Source organism: Thunnus albacares, chromosome 11 (assembly GCF_914725855.1).
Source record: "Thunnus albacares chromosome 11, fThuAlb1.1, whole genome shotgun sequence".
NCBI lineage: Eukaryota > Metazoa > Chordata > Actinopteri > Scombriformes > Scombridae > Thunnus > Thunnus albacares.
Window position 1 is genome coordinate 19882423 of NC_058116.1, and position 12939 is coordinate 19895361.

A 12939-nucleotide genomic window follows, 5' to 3' on the forward strand; every position below is an offset into this window, starting at 1 on the left:
CAGACAACATTGTTTTAAAAAATCCTGCAGCTTCTTGGACATATCTGATATCAACTGCAATAAACTAGGTATTTCTATCTCACCGCAGCTGCCACAAGTTTTTTGTGCAATTTTTTAGACTGCATTGGAATATCAACAGCATTTTTGTGCAGCACAGTGCTGATGATATCACATTCTCTGTCTCATTGCCACATAACAGCTTCAAGACAATGCATTGAACGCACTGCATAGCAAGTAAACAAGGCTCCTCATTCCTCACCCATTGAGCTTAGCTTACGAAACCTTTCACTGCTGCAGCCTGTGTGGGCTTCACCAGGACTATAGCAACAACATTAACACAGACAGGTGACCCTCTAAGTCTGTTTCTATATCTCTCATCCTCTCACTCGCTCAGACACTTGAGTTTAATACCTCAGTGGCATCACAGGGGGGGGGGAACCCTCATTATGATGCCAAAGCAGTAGGGGGTTCTACTGGCACAAGACTGGTGATAATTTGACAAAACAATGCATAGACAACAATATACATCAGTCAAGTCATCAACAACAACAATATAATAAAAACCAAAGCAATGCAATTCTGCTGTTCCATTCAATTAAATCTTATGGTGAAGAAATGCTTCTTTCTGCTCCATTTCTGTGTCCATGTTCCATAACTTGGACTCAGTTACCAAGTTTTTGATTCATCTCAGTTATCAAGCAATCTATGCTGCAATCAGTCTCACTGTGTGAACATTCAGAGCATATAAATTTTCATCTATGAAACCATAACCATACAGCAGCTGGGTATCTGTGCAGATGGCATGCTGAACACACTGTTCCCCTGAACATAAAGAGAGATAAACAGTGAGGAATTCAGCTGTACAATATAATTGTCCTCAAAATGTTCTCCCATCAAAAATACTGCTGCGATACTGGGCAGTAGCGCACAGAGAACGGATCTTTAAAGTTGCCATTATGTTGCAATAACAGTATGTTGCATAGAAAAAGGAGCTCCAAAGCATTTGCAAAACGTTAGGAGTGTGTGTTTTGTGAATAAACATGGGTTAATAAAATGAGTTTGGGAACATAGTTTGGGTGTTTGGTGTTCTGTAGAGGTAGAGGCTGGCACACATTGTGGATGGTGAGAAAGTAACCCACCTTTACAGGGGAGCTCCTGGTGGCTACAGGCAGCTCTCTGATCGCACTGCCCGGGGGAGAAGCGGATATCCCGGCTGCGTACCCCTGCAGCGAGCCCCCGGCCAGGGACTGCCTGCTGCTGCCTCCTCCTCCTCCGTTCCCTCGCTGGGGCCGCTGCTTGATGCCGTCCAGGAGGCGGACCAGGAGGATGTTAGCCGGGAGGTCGTCCACCCCGCAGTCCACCAGGATGCGACACTCCGGACAGCGGAGCTCGTTCCTAGAGCTGACGATGTTCTCCAGGCAGCGGCGGCAGAAGGTGTGCTGGCACGGCAGCACCTTGGCGGTGGTGTCCAGGCGCTCCAGGCACACCGAGCACTCCAGCAGATCCAGCAGCGACGAAGACTCGTCCATGTCGGCGGAGAGGGTGAGCATCTGGGCTTCACTGTCTGTGGGGACGCCGCAGCGACTGGTTCTTGTACCGTAGAAATGAACCGGGAGCACAGATCATTCTGGGAGGCAAACCGGTGGGAAGCAGCCAAACGGACGCCCCTCAACGGAGTCCCCGGAGCACCGAACAGTTACCTCTTCTGAATATTCTCCGCTGTTCTGTACTTCTCTTCTCTGTCTCCCTCAACGTGTTTCCGTTTCTCTCTCTGTATGTGTGTGTATCTCCCCCTCTCTCTCTCGCTCTCTCTCTCTCTCTCCAGCAGCTGTGCAGAAAGCGGTGAGGTCACGCTCTCATCATCATCATCCGCGCGCCGAGCAGAATTGCGGCGCGCGCGCACGCCCCAGAGACAGATTGATAAAGACTGAGAGAGAGAGAGAGAGAGAGAGAGAGAGAGAGAGAGAGAGAGAGAGAGAGAGAGAGGGACCCCTCAGTCGACTAGTACTGAGGCTCATTTAACACCATCTGAAAATAGGCTACAAACACTGAGGGAAACCAGGAAATCAAATTTGTACCAAAAAAGAAAAATCAACCCAACCACATTTTCACACAATTACAAAGACCACCTGACCTGAGCTATTGAAAACACAAAACAAAATCAACTGCTATCTAAATGTGTTCATCAATGAGTGATCATCACAGTCAAGACATGCTAGCTAGAACACTGATGGCTGTGATCGAGTGGAGTATATATGGGATGCAGTGCAAAGACGACAACTTTAAACAACGTAAACAATGTTAGACTACACTACGTTACCATTAAAAGGTTAACATTACCTCTCACTAACCCAGTCAAAATATTATCGTTCTCTCGCACTAACCCTGTCAAAAAGTGTGTTTGTGTGTGTGTGTGTGTGTGTGTGTGTGTGTGTGTGTGTGTGTGTGTGTGTTTATTATGGGTTGGAATGTATCTGGCTGTCCAAATTAGGATTGGAAACATGTACACAAGTACACGTGTACTCGCTGGTGAATTTGTAATTGTTTAGGAAAAACGGCACATGATAAATTATTTATTATTATTGTTTGTTAGCTAAGTTGTTTTTGGTGGGGTGGGGGCTTGCCTAGGGCATTGAATGTACTAGATCCGGCCCTGCCTCGATCTCACAACTATGGCTGATAACAAAGGTGAAGAAAACACTGAGACAGGCAGATGCAGACAAACCTGGTGACCAGGTGAAGACAGGCTGCGTTCTCGCTGTGTGATTTGAGTTTCAACCACTAGAGACAGGCAGTCGCTCAATTGTTACCAGCCAGTTTTTTTTCTCTCTCTCTCTCTCTCTTCTCACACCTTCTCATAGACTGGTTGAAAAAAGAAACTGAGGACTGGTATCACACCCTTCCAACACCCTGAGAGGTTCTTGGAAGGCTGATCTTTATCATCACTCTTGCTCACAAAGACAAGCAGATGCAAATATCATGTAAGTCATTAAAAGCACAATATGTTATACTAGATTTCAATCCAATTAGATTTCAGCTTGTTTTCATTTAATTTTCTTTGGCTTTCTGGTATTATGTACATCTACAAAGAGCACTACATCAGAGTTAAAGTGACAATATCTCACCTTGTGATACTCAACAGATAGGTGCAGACATCCTTTTTACCTCAGTAACTACGGCCATGCTTTGGGAAATGGTGGTTTCTGGCGACGCCTGGTGGTCATCAGTTGGTTCTCTTTTGTTTCTCCAGCTTTCGTTCAGTGCTTTTTGCAATTTCCCATTATATAGAGATTAAAGACACACAGTTGGTAATCCCAGAATTATTAGTGATTCAAATGATAAACAACGTGAGACAAAATTTTACATTAAATGTATTATTCAATTCAATACAACTTTATCCCTATAAGGGCAATTGTGCAGCTGTTTGCCATCCAGATCAACAGATACACAACACAGTTGATAGGAAAGGAAGAAAAAGTAATGTTAGTCACAAAGCTAAAAACAATCATTATTGTAGTACTAAAAGCCATAATACAGGATTAATATGTAACCACAGAAAACACAACATGCCATTATAAAGTATCTTCAGGTACACTTTGTGTTCACAGACATAATATTAGCAGCCACAGATGTATGTACAGATGGCATGCAGATCTTTTTTGCTATAAAAACTGCAGCATTTCCACTGAGCAGGTCCTTGAGGATAAACACCATTATGAGCAATTTGATGGACACAACAGAGATAAAGGAGAGGGCATTGTGTGTGAGTGTTAGTGTGTGTGAGTGTTGGTGTGTGTGTGTGTGTGTTGTTTCTGCAGATTTGCTTTGCCTGTCCACCTGTTCAGACCTGCTTTGCTCTCACACTCAGCCCCCAGAGGGATAGGCAGTGTATGTGCTTGTCCCTGTGTGTGTGTGTGTGTGTGTGTGTGTGTGCGTGTGTGTCTGTGTGTGTGTGTGTGTGTGTGTGTGTGTGTGTGTGTGTGTGTGTGCGTGTGTGTCTGTGTGTGTGTGTGTGTGTCTGTGTGTGTGTGTGTGTGAGTGTGTGACTTAAGTGACGCCTTCCTGGATGAGGGGTGGGCCCACTATTTACCACCCACGACGAAAAGCAGAGGGTGGACTGCTTAGACAAAGAGTAAGAAAGAATGAGGGTGTGTGCTGTGTGCAACCACAACATTTACAATGATTAGACACTGACTTACTTTACATTTTATACTTAATATTTCATTGACATTGAAGTCACAGTATTGCAAAAGTTTTGGCAATATTGTGCTATTAAAACATATACACATTTGTACATGTACACATATACTTTAATAGAGGGCCTGAATGAAGGTTCAGACAAGGTAGTTAAAATACACATAACAAAATGAAATATGGCCTAGTGATTAAACTGAAATGAGACTGAAGCACTAACTAATTTACATCTTGCTGATGTTCATATGTGATATGCAGCCACACAAATCAAAATAGGAAATATTACTAGTGAATATTTTATATTGACTAGAAATGCTAAATAACAGCCCCCAAAATCTAAAGAAAATCAGATGTATGAGGAGCTCCTACTCATGACTGCAGCGGAAAAAATCTAAAATCAATTGAAGGTCAAGTGTATTGCACCAACAATGGAGTAACTGCAAGACTTTTTTTTCACTTTTTCCGCTCAGTTGTGAGAGGAAGCTTCCCTCGCATTTCATCTACAGAGACCTGCCATTTCTTATAGGTCTATTTGTGGCCCCATAGCTGCAGAACATTGCAATGCTATAGTCATTCAGCCACCAAAAATATGTGTGTGTTGTTGTTGTCAAGCCCTGATTTTGAATGCCTCAGTCGCGCAGCGGCCCACAAGTGCTGGCAACAAGCCCAAACTCATGGTGTCTCTCTCTCTCTTTCTCTTTATCATACCCGCTCATGTCTTATGCCCAGTGTGTTTCATCTGCTTAATACAATTCTCCACAGCCAACGATGCAGAATTAGAGGAGAACCACAGGGAGAAGCAAACAAAAAATGATTATTGGATGAAAATTCCCTCAATACATTTATGCAGTATATTCATAACTTCCTGTAGGACACATTGCTGTCAATAACAGACAAAAGGTGGACGCTGGTTAAAGAGTAGACGTCTGAAGTCGGGGATGGTAACTAGCATTTTGGAGATACAAGGGTTAAATCTGTGAGATTAGTCCAATAGTGATACACACTTAAGTAATGCATATGAACAAAATCTAGTGATGAACTCTACATAGTTTCTACATAGTTGTCATTTGTGTTGGTTTGCAGGTTGCAGGTTTTGTGGATGCTAGCGCTGACGTAGTTGACTAAAGTCCTGTCTTTGTGCCACATTTTGTATATTATTGTCTTACCTGTTTTTTTAAATCTCATTTTCATTACCTTGTCAATAAATAGTTTCATTTTGGCACGTTATTGCATGCTGAGCAGCTCCCCTGCCAAACCTACTAAAGGCTTGGCGAGGTAAGTCAGTCAGGCCTTTTAAGTGTTTCCAATCGGCTGTTAGTGTTGTATGCTCTCTATTTCATTTTGTCGCATACTGTACTGCATTATGTTATATTGTTGCAATAAACAAACTTAATTGTTATTACTACTGCAGTGCAATTACTCTATAATTTAATTTTGACTTTGTGTTGATGAGCTATAAAAAATAAACTTGACATGACTTTAGCTTGCATTTATACTCCTTTTTTTTCTTTGCTCTATATCATTGCTTTCTTCTACATCAACCTTTACCTAAAGGGATCAATTATGTTTCATACACTGCTATATTACCATAATCTTTATCAATAATAATTCTCTTTCATCCCATCATTCCTCAGCAAACACAAGAGTTCTCCCATGAGCTGCTGTGGAGAAATATTAAATCTAGTTTGCCAAAGTCAATCAAATATAATGAATATATAGTGTGTGTGTTGATTATCTCTATGTACCTATACCTCACACCTCTCTCTCATCGACCAATGTCCTTCGTTCATGCAAAAGTGGGTTAGCTGACACGGCAGTTACCATGGCAACCGGCTCTTTGCTTCGTTGTTGCAGAGTAGTTAGAGAATGTGTGTGCACGGGGGGAGACATTCAATTTTGCAGCATGAGTATGTTCTTTGAGACATGAGAGAACACGTAAAGTTTCACTTCATAATTTTTTTATATATGTATATGTAAAAAAAATAAAGTCCATTACACCAAACTTTTGTGTCAGTATGACAGTAATATTTTTGAATAAGGTGTCCACCTGTAACGTGATGGACATCACCTTTTGTTTATTTGTTTTTGGATTCAACATACAGTTGGTATGCATAAATATGTTTATGATCCTGCGTGGTTTAAACTCGTATTTTTCCATGGACAATAACTTGGCAAATACTTTTGAGAAAAATATCTGCTACTAAATTTATTTTTCTTTTGGCAAAAAAACAAAACATTTGCATTGGTTTCATCTTTGAAAAGTGAATAAATGTTGAACCGTATTTTCTCCTTCCAGAGTTCGAGCCTCCTCGGGGCGTGAAAAGCCTGAGGAAGTTTGTTTTTAATGACCGTGCTGCAAAATGAAGTTACCCCAACTACATTACAGCAAGCAGCAAATTAGGCCTCCACTGACTGCTGTCTTCTCTGAACTAACAGTACTTTGATGTGGTAGTTGGAGGGGAGGGGGTGGGGGGTTAAAACAGGATAGCCAGTCTGTGACAGCTGCTGTACTGTCCTAAATCTTTCAAACTTTGTTCTCCAACATTAATAGATGTCGACCTTAAGACGGAATTTATATGAACCAAAAGATGAAACATCTAACCTTATTTGTTTAGCACAAATAATTAAATGCAGACTTATAAATAAATAAATTAAAAAGCAGAAAAACAGGAAGGCAATATGTGAAGGTAATAAATATGGATATGCTCAAAGTATAAGTAATGGTTAATTTAAGTCCTGCTTTTTTCAGTATTGACAGAGATAGTTAAACAAACGTACACGCTGACATGTGCCAAAACAGCCTGCAGGCCTCCGAAGAATGCTTAACAGATGATTCATGATAAGAATAATCTGCAAAATCTTTTTTGGTGCATAAATGTTGTTCTCCACATAATTCAAAATGCATTGCATTCCGTAAATAAATTTGTTATTTAAATTATTTGTATTATACTATTATACTACTATAACTCTACAACAACCCGCAGGGATCATACACAGTAATCCTGTACCATCTTATGTTATGTTGCCTTATCAAACAATCCCTGATTTCATCATATCTAATCTTGTTTAATCTTGTTTTGTCACATTATGCCTCATCTATCTCTCTTGCATTGTGCTATATATCATATACATCCTATTATCTGAACATATCCTATCTCGTTATACCCCATTTCACCTCATGCCGAGTCTCTTGTTTGTGTTTTCGTGTGACACCATCCATGATAGTAAATACAGGTTTTTGTTTAATATGTGTTTTTGTCCGGTCTGTGACGGAGCAGCCATCATTCTATCAGCAGAGCTCATCATTCTTCTTGTTATCCTCTCCTCATCCCCTCTTTATCCTCTCTTCTCATCTAATCTCTTCTCCTCTCATCCTCTTTTTCAGTCAGGAAGCCCCTGGATCGACATCAATGAGCCTCTAAAAGAAGGAGGGAGGGAGGGAGGGAGGGAGGGAAGGAGACAGAGCGATAGAGTGACAGTGAGTAAAGAGAAAAGGGAGACGGGGTTGGAGAAAGAGGGAAAGATACAGATCAGGAACAGGAGGACAGAGAAAGTGAAGTAAAAGAGAGAGAGTGACCAAGAAAGAGTAAGAAAAAGATGGAGATGAGGAGAAAAAGAGTAATATGGACAGACTGGGAGAGAGAGAGAGAAACACAGAGATTGGGAGAGTGTAAGTAATTACAGGACTCCCAGTGTTTTCAAAGACCCTCTTTTATCTCACCCTTCCTGTGGCTGAGAAAAGAAGAAGCAGCGGAAAGGCAGAGCAGGAGGAGGAGGAGGAGGAGGAGAGGAAGACTAAAGTCCAAGCTTTAGTCCAATGCAGACAACAGGCACCAGTCATCCACATCACACACAAACACAGACACACTCAAAACTAATTTATGGCCTCTGTTTCAAAAGGCATTTTATCATCTGAAGGTGTGTGTGCGTGTGTGGGATTCATACAGAGTACTCTAATGGTAATACTAGAATAATGTAGCTTCTCTCTATCCATATAAGAATATTGTGATTATTATTTACTGCATGGTATATTATATGTCTGCTTATATGTTGTGCTGCTGACACTATGTATTAAGCGTTTTCACCATGCTGTACTGAAAACAAATTCCATTGACTCTGGTTGTGTGGCCATTAAAGTGAAGCGAAGTCGTGATATTGCCAGTAGTAGTGGAAACAGAAGTGGAAGTAGTAGTAGGAGTACTGGCAATATTGTTAGTACTGTAGCATTGCAGTAGAAGTAACAGTATCTGTTATAAATAAGTATAATAATAAGTAATAAATATAAGTTTAAATTTATTAGTAGTATATCTGCATAATGCATCCAAGCTTGGGCTCCCAAAGTGAGGATGCTTTTGAAAAATAAATATTTTTATGAATCAATTAACATCAAACAAAGTGCAGTAAACAGAAAAAAAAGGTTCTTGGCAGGTAGGTTGTTTCAAGCATCTGAGAGAAGTTGCCACAGTTCTTCTGTGGTTTCAGGCTGTCTCAGCTGCTTCTGTCTCTTCATGTAATCCCAGACTGACTCCATGATGTTGAGATCAGGTCTCTGTGGGGGCCATAACATGTGTTGCAGGACTCCTTGTTCTTCTTGTTGCTGAAGATAGTTCTTTATGACTCTGGCTGTATGTTTGAGGTTGTTGTCATACTGCAGAATGAGTTTGGGGCTGATCAGTGATAGTATCATGTGATGGATAACATTCTAAACATCTAAAGTGCCTAAAACATTTGCACAGTACTATGTATATATATGAGTGTACATATATGCAGATTCAGTGTATGGGACAAACAATATACAATAAATAAAATAGTACAAGATAAAACTATATATACAGCAGCAGCTGTCTATATTCAATCTGTATGAGTGAATATGTGTCTTAGAAATGTTTACACTGGTTTTGTGAACAAACCAACCTTTAACACTTATGTTTTTGTGATCTAGATTGTTGTCTAAGTGTTCAATAAAATGAATTTTTGCATACTTTAGTGTGAAGGTACACCATAAGTGCAGAATATAACAAGGTAACATGGCATAACATGGTATAATCATGGTAGTTGTTTACCTTATGACGATCACTGCACTGGAGGTCAATCTTCAGTCACCTTTCATGTTTGCCACTACCTGCCTGTGAACACTAGATGGCGCAGTTGAGTCGTAGCCTGCAGCTTGATAATGTCCCCGCCGAGAGTCTACCTGGGACACTTTTATCTGATCAGGGCGGAGAAAACTTCTCACTTTTTTCTCTCATCAAGGAGGAGCTTGCAGACACACCGACATGCACCAAAAGTGGAGGCTGAGGCACAAGTTGGACTGTGAGGAGTGGAAAACTCGGTAGTCCCTCGGCGATGCTTATCCGACACCTCGCTAGAGATTGATCACCGATCACCAGGACTGATCGCCAGCTGACCCCGCAGTACAGCGTCCCCGGAGAAACCAGACCAGCGTGCCCCCCTCTCTGAGCTCCAGGTAAGACGTCTTAGCAGCTCCGCTCTCAGGAATGCAAGGACGGATTGCTGCAAGACTTCGGGGAAATTCCTGAGCAACACTTATTATGGCAAACAAACATGTACTTAGCTGTGATTTTACCTAAAATACACAAGCGTGCACTGTTGTTCTTTTTGCAATGGAAAATGTAGGTTTTAGGGGAGAAATACTGTTGATGCATGTCAAAAGAGATACATATTTATTATATATTTCATATCTACTTTAGTTTATGATGACAGTTTTGAATCAAAATAAGCTAAAGTGACATCAAACTCAACTTTTCTACATTTAAATGACATCTTAGTTTTATGTTTGACTTGTTGATGTTGACAAGCCAAATCATATCCAAAGCAGATGTACAGTTTGTTATCAAGTGCATAAGATTGGAAGAATATGTTTCCAGTTTATATCATTGCCATCTACATGCAGTGTGCATTTTTGAGTTAGGGATATGCTGTGTGTGACAAGCATATCCCTAAATACATGCAGAAGTGTGTGTGACAGGTTGTTGCAAAGGTTTTAGCCCAAGGTTAGAACAAATTAGATTGTTTCTCACATCACTGACTTAAGAGTCTGGCATGAAATGCTTTGTGACAAGGCTGTTTTTTGAACCTTAAGCCTGCAGACCTAAACATTGGCTTCATTCTCTTGTGGTGATTTTGATTAGTATGAATGTCATTAGAACAGACAGGAGGTTTGGGTAATTAATTAGCCAATAGTTTTAATGCTGCTAAATCTTTAATACCATCCCTACCATGTGTGAGGGAGCTTATTTTTGGCGACATGTGTTTGAGCATGTGCGTTTGTGACCTTGCACACCTTACGCCTCTGTCTGCATAATTGTTTTCTTGGTGCCGCCTGACTGTCCCGGGCCCCGGGGCCCCCGGGGGAAGTCCTGCCCGCAGACAGGCAGCTTGGCCCGGCTGGGGACATGCCGGGTCCTGCCGAGCCTCTGAAGTCTGCTGGCTGGCTTTGAACTGCAGCTGCTGGAGGTGGAAATCAATCCGTCTCTATCCCCCCCCCCCCCCCCCCCCCCCCCTCCCCTCCCCTCTCTCTCTCTCTCTCTCACCCTTTCTGTCTCTCTATCTGTCTCTCCTCTCGCAGCCCCCAAGCACAGTCCGTCTCCATTGCCATTGAATCTTTCATGTTCACAGGTAGAAAGGCTAAAGAGACACAGAGAAGAAACGCAGTGAGGAGGGGTGGAGGGAGATGTAACTCATCTTCAAAAGGAGTTAATATGGTTTTTGAGGATTAAAGGGATGAAGGCAAAAAAAAAACTAACAAAGCCAGTGCCTGTAGTCTTGATCATCCTATACTATACTGACTGAATAGATAAGTTGTTTACTTACTCGCCTCTCTGTTGTTTTATTCTGCTCAGTATTAGAAAAGAAGCTGATTTATTTTGGAGTGATGGAAAGGAAAAGGAGACTTGTGTGTTCTTGTGAAAGTTATGGTCATGATTTATGTTAGATGTCGCAGCTGATTTCAATCCACAGAGCATATCCATTTCCACCCATGGAGAAATTTATAGAGCTCAGGAGGCCCGTTAGAGTCGAATGTTTCATAATCCTTCACACATCTAAGAAATTCTACAAACATGTCATTCAGAGTTTACTTATGGAAGTGAAGTTATTTCAGCTCATTAGGTTACTACATTTAATTTATGGCACGACTGTTTGCTTTACCAGCGCGAGAGCCATATGCAAGTACTGCAGTAATCCTGAATGTAAGACTTTTAGATTCATAGGAGGGATACTCTAGTAATCCAATAGAAGATAAACTCCAAAATGTCAGTGTCATGTTCATCTCTACAGGGATATTTACTTTTTAAAGCTTTTTGTTACATTTGGAAACAAACAAAATATTTTGTTGCATTATATTATGTTTAACCTTCAAAACATGAGATGAACATATGTAAAAACTGCCGCCTTCAAGTCAAAAACCAGGGCTTCAACCTGCTCTGAACGCTCCATTTTGCAAAGTTACCTCTACTTCCTTGTGATGACGTCAGATTGTGCGTGCATTCCCATAAATGGCCATCCGTTCTGTAGCCTTTGCTAAGGTTGTTGACGTTGTCCACTTGCATATTTCAGGTTGGAATCGGGCATTTGAGAAGTTTATATTTCGAGTAAAGAACGAGAGAAAGAAGCAGTATCCGACTACCACAGTTTGTTTACGTAGCCTATCAAACAGTTTGTTTACTGTTTGTTTACGTAGCCTCCCAATGAGCCCTACGTAGGACTTCTCAGGGAGAGGAGATTTCAGACAGATAGACCTGGAAATATGCAAGTTGTATCCTCTTTAAGTACTGTATATTTAAGTATATGTTATTGTAATTGTAAAGTGTTGATGTATTTAGTGAAGTATCAGTAAGGTTCTTTTTACCTATCAGTATCATATAATTTGACTGTGACTACCCTGAAATGAAGTGATGAAATACCTGCTATAATTCGAAAGTGAAATTCTATAGTCGTTATTCTCAGTATGCTGAGCATCTGCATAACATATGCTCAACACTGATAGTGTGTACAGTGCACATTGTTCTGAAATTATGAAAGAAATGGCTGTTTCCTTCTGCGGCTCCGTCACTAATTACTACTTTACAACACAGAGTCACCAAAACAGACAAGGTACCAGCTGAGAACAGGGCAGTGGATCTCCAGAACCTCCTGAGGGTCTTCCAGGAGGTCCCCACCAAAATGAGTAGTAGCTGCATTTCATTATATTTTAATTTACATGCAATAATCCCAGCAAAGCAACATAAAAAGGAAAAAAAATTCTAATCATAGGTTTCACTCTTACCACTATTATTTCCCCATGCACAGATAGTCCTACAAAGCAATACTAAATCAACTGTTGAAACCGCTCCATGTAGGCCCTAGGGACCAAGTGTAATCAAATTGGGGTTTGTGGTCTAATTTGGGTCTGCTTAAAAGTTCTCTGTATAGTGAACCTACTTCAGTTAATCATCAATTTCTTCTGTACAGTCTGCGGACGGAGATCTGGCACCTAATGGGTCTCATGCAAGAACGTTTTCGAACGTCTTCTCCTAAACCTCTTGTCCTTTTTTCCATGAAGATTGTTCATATGACAGTTTCAAGTCAGATTCACCAAACATGTCACAAATTGCCTGTTTTAACGTGATGAATACCACCTGACCATGGGGTAGGTGGGTGTTTGTGAGATTTGATCATTAGCAATGCCACCAAAATGCTATATATAAGGCTTCCTGTTCTGCTCCTTTTGATGGAAGGTTTCAT

At 41.0% G+C, this 12939-nt stretch overlaps 2 protein-coding genes across 3 annotated transcripts in view; one reads left to right on the forward strand and one right to left on the reverse strand.

Moving 5' to 3' along the window:
* LOC122992249 (E3 ubiquitin-protein ligase SH3RF3-like) overlaps positions 1-1917 on the reverse strand; it is a 106478-nt gene extending 104561 nt beyond the window's left edge. Inside the window, exon 1 of one of the 2 annotated variants that reach the window (XM_044366003.1) lies at positions 1140-1917. In XM_044366003.1, coding sequence (XP_044221938.1) covers positions 1140-1550 — 411 coding nt within the window. In that variant the 5' untranslated portion in view covers positions 1551-1917. The remainder of the gene's footprint in view (positions 1-1139) is intronic. The other variant, XM_044366002.1, reaches the window with a different exon arrangement.
* Positions 1918-9222: 7305 nt separating this feature from the next.
* The window catches only part of edar (ectodysplasin A receptor), a 40853-nt gene continuing 37136 nt past the window's right edge, over positions 9223-12939 (forward strand). The window contains exon 1 of the mRNA XM_044366835.1: positions 9223-9661. The gene's annotated coding sequence lies outside the window, so the exon portion shown is untranslated. The remainder of the gene's footprint in view (positions 9662-12939) is intronic.